Genomic DNA, 7,627 nt, shown 5'->3' with positions numbered 1-7,627 from the left:
GATATTTGTACAGCATCTTGTTGTCATGACATTTATAGAAAGAGGTTTAAAACCAATCCAATCTGACATGCATGATTTACCTTGACTTAACCAGCATTTTTTTTGTTGCTAGCGTTTACTCATCATGCATTATGCATATAAAAAATCTTCATGAAGGAATAAAAGAATTGTACTCAAAGGCAGTTTATTAATATTTCTTTATACATTAGTATTGCAATTAGATATAAATCACATAGGCCTACATATTTGCATTGGTTGTCGTGGGTACAGTCCTACTCTGTGACGTAAACGTAACACCTTGTATGTGGAGACTACGGCATATGCTAGGCACTAAGTATGTACACTCCACGAGGGATAGGGAAAGATAATACATATACACCTCTGTGAAAGAAAAGCTGGTCTACGGAAGAGGATTAGGGCAAAACGTGCATCTTTTGAGTTCTGAGTTTAAAGTCAGAATTCTGAGAATAATCTCATAATTATTATTTAAAGTCAGAATGATCACCTTTATCTCAGAAATATGACTTTAAAGTCAGAACTCAAAAGAAATTCAATTTTGAGTAATTTTGACCTTAAAGTCAGAATTCTGACTTTAAAGTCAGAATTTACAAAAAAATACCATGTGTCCCTTATCCTGTTGTACTGGTTGTACTGGTCCCTGACACACGCGATAGAGTTGAGTGGAGATGGTTAGAGTTCTGCTTCTTCATTGTGTTGCAGTAGTTCACTCTTCAGAGCTCATTGTTTCCCCGGTTAATGTGTGTGGTTTTTGGAGTGTTTAATCGGGCTGTGACCCTTAACTGTTACATTTTTGCTTTGTCGTTGGACTATGTTTACCGCTTGGTATTTATGTGACGCATCGAAGTCACACCTTAGCAAAGGTTCATAAACCAGAGAAAGAAAAGGAAGGAAAAATTGGTTTTCAAGAGGATGAATAATGCATGAGCAGTGAATGTTGGCCAACTCTCTTTTAGTCTATTCGAGATTTGGAGCAAAGATGAACAGGGAATGATGCTAAAGCGAAAACTACATAATTACACCCACATTGTCTTGTCTAGTGTTATTGTCCGTTGACAATGAGTTTAAGGACTCAGTTGCATAAGCATATTCAGGTGAAGTGACGCAATGGGTCAGGATTTGCAACACGTTCCGGTTGCTCCCCGCTCGGCCCCACTCAGAACGGATTGATTTCTTGTCGTTCATAATTTCTTCTTCTTTTTCGTTACCCAAAATAAATAGGTTATGAGATGTTTCCATTCAAAGCCAGGGACAGCCTGGCCATTGGCAAATGCTAAACTCCTCATAACTGCATTATTTTGTCCCATCCTCAACGGTAACGACGAGCATTGGGGAGTTTCATTAGATTTGTACTTTGACCGCCATAATGTACTTCCTCTGTGCAAACAGGCTGGAGCTCGCCAAAGCAAAAACCACCTATTAGGATCAGCAGGAATGAGCCAATTAACTCCAAAGAGTCAGTTGTTTCCCATAAGGACTTGGATAACAATGGAAAAAAAACAAGTATTAATTGGAAAAATGGGGCAAAAGATGTGTTCTGGCTGTAGTTTAACTTTGTCGTACTTTCTGGAAGCTACTGTCCTCCTTTGAGGTCTTATTGTTTTGTTGTGTTCTCTGTTAAGAGTTTTAGTGGGCCAGTAAACAGTTTGAGTGTAAACAGTTTCCGTTCAACAACTGATTTCTACTACTATTACAAAGGAAAGGAACGTTTTTTAATAGCAAAAGTGAATCAATTGACTCAAGGAAAAGCACTCTTATGTAAAAAACATAATACACTGATGTTGTTTTAAAGGTGTAGCGTGTAGAATTAAGTGGCACCTGGCAAAATGGACTCGGCAGATAAGGAATCTAGGAAGGATGCATTTATAAAATGCTATCACAATGCAGAACAATTAACATCATAATTGCTAACTTACTTGTAAGCTTTGAACTTTAGTTTGACAGACTAATAACTCAATAAAATTGATACATCTATCAAGTAATCTGATCACCTGCCTGATGGCTACTCGAGGCTGTGGTAGACGATTCCATCATTTTTTTAACAGTACGGGCCACCGTATCTTCTGCACAGTCATGGGGAAGGGAGAGTTAAGGGGTGGTGTTAGGTTGGTTGCACTGAAGCCTACACACTGCCCCTTTAAGGCATGATGCGAGTCATCCACCAACAGGACATCCCTGGTTTTAATATTAGCGTATTAGCATACTTCAAATTCAGTCCTGTGAAAGGTGTTACATTATTTTATCCACCCAGAATGTTCGAATCTCAAAGGTAACACTTCTATAGATCCGGATAATTGTTTAAAATTATGATTGAGCTATTAAACATTAATATTTGATCTATATCAATAAGCCTGCTAGACCCTCTTATTGCTTTTCATTTTTAGTATATGAATAATAGTAACATATTGTTTATTGATATTATGTTTTGGTGTGTTACATCTATGTTATGGGATGAAACTGGGCATCAAATATGACTGTTCTTCAAAACCCTAATAGCTGCAGACAATTTAGTCCATAGCTTTGTGTGCTAACAGTTAAATCATTTATTACACTTTTGACTTTTGAGGCATGAATATAGTAAAACTTTGGTTTTCCTCAAAATGTCTACCACAACAACAAGGTGTTTTAAGGTTTGGGCAGCATGGGTTGAATCCCATCTGTTGGGTCACCGGTCGTCCCCCCATCTGGTGAAGCCCTGTTGGAAACTCATTTCCTGTGTACCGTGTATGACCCGTGCGTCTATACGAACGTAACGCACCGTAAGGCCAACACGTTATGTAAATATATTTTTCAAGTCCCAGTACGGTGGCTTTGGGACAAAAGTCACGCAAAACTGTATGCGTGTTCAACTATTTGAGCATCTGGTAAGAAAAACTAAACGCAACGCTTAGTGTGACCTGGTAACCTTTCGCTTTTACTTTCCCCCAAACACGTAATGTGTTCCATGGGGTATCGTTTAGGCATTAAACTAAAACCCAACTCAACATATACATACTGTATGCATTCCCTTCCAAAGCCTATTTGCAACGCTCAAGGTGGGTGATAACAGCAAATCCTCCTGGAAACAAAGAAAATAAGAAAATTCAAATGATAATAGGGGGGTGGGGATCTCATTATTTTCATTGCATAATGAAAATCCAGCAGAAGTAGGGAATTATAAGAGTCCCTAAACAGGCCCAAGGGACTTCCATACCCTCTCATATTACTCCAACAGTTAAGGCCTCACTGAGACGGGGTTATGGTGGCGGTGGTGGAGGTAGTGTGTGTGTGTGTGTGTGTGTGTGTGTGTGTGTGTGGGGGGGGGGGGTGACAGAATACTAGAGCAGGGGAAAAGATTCCCTGCCTAATAACTTTGGAAGGGAATCAGCATCGTCTGATTGGCTGTTCAGTTGTGCGCGCACAAAGTCATTTTTGCTCGCCGTTTCTGGCAGTGATGTGCCGCCATAGCCAGGCATCCTTCAACTAAATATGCAGCATGCAAACCACCTGCCCTGTCCACGCTGCCCTTGGCTGCTGAGCCAATCAGGAACGTTTACAGTGGATTATGTGTGTGTGTGTGTGTGTGCATTGTATCAGAGCCTCATTAATCTGCAGGATGGGTTGGGAGAATGGCATGTAAATGCATTGTATGGGGAAATCCAAGGGTTTTGAAAATGAGGGAGAATATATTATGTGCGACTGTCACGTTTTCTCGACGCGCAAGGTTGCTTTCCTCCGACGACTCTGACGGTAGAAGGCCAGACTTGTTTTGTTAATGTATGAAAGGTTGTTTCATCTTTCATGTAACCAAGCGATAAATCATGTCTCAAATGGGATACGATTGAATCAGAGGAGATCAAATGAGGGAACAACAATTGTGGATAGCTAGTGTGATCAAATCAGGTGTTCTCTTGTTTGTCACCTCATACTTTAAGTATTCATTTACTACTCATGAATTATTCATTCATTTGAAAGGAAGCAAACAAAGATCCTATAATAATAGATATATATTTTTTAAATAATCACATCTTTCATCTGTATTTTAACTCATGTATAGAATGAGATTTTTTTAAATCTATCTATTCTATTTAATTTATCTATAGATCACAAATAACCAACAATATGTTTTGAGGAGACCATTCAATGAAAAGAGGGCATATAAAACAACATCCTCATTTCATCTTTGAAACCCTTGATTGGAACAATACCATTTTTATATAAGTAGTAAAATATGGCTTATCATTTTGGAGTTCATGAGGCCAAAATATTTATGCCAAAGCAACTACTACGTTTTAATAGTCACACATAGTTTACATCGCCCAACTCTGCTTACACTTTGGCCTGGAAGAAATAACTATGAATAACAACAGGAATAGTAAGATATCAAAACATCTATACTATAAGTCTTTATTTTTTTAGCATTGATTTGAGGATAGAAATGTATTCTTTAAAACAATAGACCATGAAAGTTAGCTAATCTCCTCATGGCATTGTGGAAAAGATTTGTATTGTGTAGTCAGCCTAATGTCTAAGAACACTTGGCAGACTTCAGTGCCAACCTCATCACTCGGATCGGTGCAACACCATGTTAGCATTGCAGCCACTACTTAGCAGGCAAAAAGGAAATAAGTGACTCTTTATGCTACATGCTACAGCTTCGGGGCCCACAGTATCACACAGTATCAAATGAAGGAGGCAAGGGTGTGTATAGATGCTACCATACCACTGCTGTCCTACAGTGGGCTGCATATCTATGGGGGGAATTTAAATACAAAACATCTCAGTGATGGAGATCCATCCTTGGGCCGTCCAGCAGAGTCTCTCGGGCGCATTAGTTGTCCTCCACCACCACACACACACACACACAGCAGTCATACATTCAGAGGAGTCTCCCTGGAGTGGACAGACGAGGAATCCACCACAGGAGCTGCAAAACATAGAGCCAGAGACAGAGAGAGGGAGAGAGAGAGGGAGAGAGACGATCCACCCCCTGACTCGCCCCCGTTTCTGCAGGCGTTGTTAAGGTCACAAGTTTGAGGAGAGCCTGGATCGGACTTTAAGGCGCTCCGCTTCCGGAAGGCTCGAGATGGAGTCCTTCTTGGGCCGAAGCGGCTCTGGCAGTCCCGGTCCGATGCCCCCCGCCGGCGGCCCCCCGGCCCCGCCCCCCACGCCGTGCACGTGCACGTGACCGGCGACGGGGAGGGCCCCCACGGACATCTGGTGGGGCAGCCCCACCCGGTGGGGTAACGCCCCCCAGGGGCCCGCGAGTCCCGGCGCCGACGGGGTCTGAGGAGGGGGCCCGATGGAGGTGGAGGAGACCCTGGCGGACGGGGCCGGGCTCGGGGCGACCGGCGGCGCCCCGTCGTGGGGCAGCGTGGGCTGGGACGTGGACAGCGCCCGGACGTCCTGACTGAGGCCGCCCATCTGCAGGGAGTGGGTGCTCTTGTGGACGCTGGGTCGCAGGGTGGGGCTGAGCGGCGGCGGCTGCTGCTGCTGCAGCTGGAGGAGGGAGAGCTGGGACCCCGAGGACGGGGGACCCCCGAGGCCCACCGAGCCGTACTGGAACATCTGACCCGAGAGCGCCCGGGGGCTATGGACGGAGGGGCTGGAGAGGGGGTGGAGCTGGGGCTGCAGGGAGTGGCGAGGGGAGGCGGAGACGGGGGTGGACACGTTCTGGATGACCTGGAAGCGTCGGACCACCCGGGGGGACTGCAGGCTGTTCCCCCCCGCCATGGGGGGGCAGAAGCTCATGGCCACCGCCTGCTGGAGGGTGGCGATGGCCGAGCCGTCCCGCGTCAGGGAGCCCGTGGCGGAAGGGGAGAACATGCTGGCGTGCATGGGGGACGTCATGGACATGGCCCGCTGCCGGGGCACCTCCACCTGCTGCACCATCTCCCGGTCGTACTTGACGATCTCCTGGATCATCTCGTTCTCCCGGTTGTTGAAGACGCCCGAGTGGAGGTCGTGCTGGACCTTGTGCATCAGGATGGAGTTCTTCTTGCCTGTAGGGGGCGTGACAGGGGGAGGTGGAGGTGAGTTTATCAAGGCGGTCAGCGTGTTAGGGTTAGGGTTAGACAAGGCTTGAGGTGAACACGTGTATCGCAGGAAAGAAAGATAGAAGGAAAGAAGGAAAGAAAGAAAGAAAGAAAGAAAGAAAGAAAGAAAGAAAGAAAGAAAGAAAGAAAGAAAGAAAGAATCAAAGAAAGAAACAGGTAGGAGAGATAGGTAGATAGTGTTTTTGTCAACTTTTCCATACTAGCACTATTATTACTATCACTATTATATAATGAATGAATGAATAAATGGATCATTCTAAAACATACATTGTCTTAGGTTTAGGTCTATATAAGCATATCTATAAGTACTTCCCCCCCCCCCCCCCCCCCCTGACTCTCAGGGTGGTCTCAGGGTGACGCCATCAAGGGGGGCCAGACACTTAGATACCCCTCCATGTACGGCTGGCCGAACAACGCTCATGCATGGACCACTCTCCGGCTGCTATGGCAACGGATGGCAGGTGGTGGCTCTGGCATGTGACAGGGATGACGTGACATCAGCCACACTCCGGCCCCTTCCCGGGAGGGGGGAGAGAGGGAATGTCGATAGTGGAGCGGGTGGTGCGTGCCAGTGTTTGTCTCGGGGTCTGTGTGTTTACTTCTAACCGGCGTCCCGTTCCACGGAGCGAATACCGTCCAGCCAGGAACAAGCGGGCCTTTGGTGAGTGACACTGGTGCTCACGGGAAACACCCTGGTTATTCATCTGTAGGACTAACACCCAAAGGAAGTTGAAAAAGACATGAGTGATTTCATGGCGAGATAAAACCCTGTCTTAGCACAAGTATGAGTGGAGGGTATGCCTAAGAGGCTGCTTTCGTTGACAGTGAGCTGAGCTAATTAGCATTAATTAATCTATCGCATCGTGGAGCCAGTATGTCTGGAGATTGAGAAGCATTCCCATTCATGAGGGAAATCACTCTCAACCGTTTAAATCACATCCAGTACGTGTTGCACCCTTGCACGTGTCTGATCTTGGCTTTCTTGCATCGTAAACAGAGACCTCCCATTCCGGAGACTCTCGAGTATCGGGTGATCAATATGTGTTGTATCACAGAGGGTCGCCAAGGAAACAAAAACGCTCTCCCCTCCCCCTCCCCCTCTCCCTCTCCTCCCTCTCTCCCTATCTCCTCCCTCTCTCCCTATCTCCTCCCTCTCTCCCTATCTCCTCTCTCTCTCCCTCTCCTCCCTCCCTCCTCCCTCTCTCCTATCATCCTCTCTCTCTTCTTCCTCTCCTCCTTCTTTCCCTCTCCCTCTCCTCTCTCCTCCCTCTCCTACATCTCTCATCCCTCTCTCTCTCTGCCTCCCTCTCCTCCCTCTCTCTCTCCTCCCTCCCTCCTCTCTCTCTCCTCCACTCATACTCCCTCTCCTCCCTCTCTCTGCCTCCCTCTCCTCTCTCTCCCTCTCTCCTCCCCCTCTCTCCCTCTCCTCCCTCTCTCCTCTCCCTCTCCTCCCTCTCTCCTCTCTCTCTCCTCCCCCTCTCTCCCGCTCCTACCTATGCGGTCCAGCCGGTCGATGGCCACGGTCTCGAAGGCTCTCCTCATCATGGGTACTCCTCCAGCACCTCATTGAAGTT

General features: G+C 46.3%; 1 protein-coding gene across 1 annotated transcript in view; it reads right to left on the bottom strand.

Annotated features, from left to right (window-relative positions):
* Window positions 1–4,887: 4,887 nt before the first annotated feature.
* Window positions 4,888–7,627, bottom strand: part of LOC132468568 (potassium/sodium hyperpolarization-activated cyclic nucleotide-gated channel 1-like) — a 24,248-nt gene continuing 21,508 nt past the window's right edge. Inside the window, 3 exon segments of the mRNA XM_060066294.1 lie at window positions 4,888–5,999; window positions 7,547–7,603; window positions 7,606–7,627. The exon segment at window positions 7,606–7,627 is cut by the window's right edge and continues 65 nt beyond it. Of these exon segments, the coding sequence (XP_059922277.1) occupies window positions 5,023–5,999; window positions 7,547–7,603; window positions 7,606–7,627 (1,056 nt within the window). The 3' untranslated portion in view covers window positions 4,888–5,022.

The sequence above is a fragment of the Gadus macrocephalus genome, chromosome 12 (assembly GCF_031168955.1).
Source record: "Gadus macrocephalus chromosome 12, ASM3116895v1".
NCBI lineage: Eukaryota > Metazoa > Chordata > Actinopteri > Gadiformes > Gadidae > Gadus > Gadus macrocephalus.
Note: the sequence above shows the minus strand (reverse complement) of the source record. Positions and strands in the feature narration are given on the sequence as shown.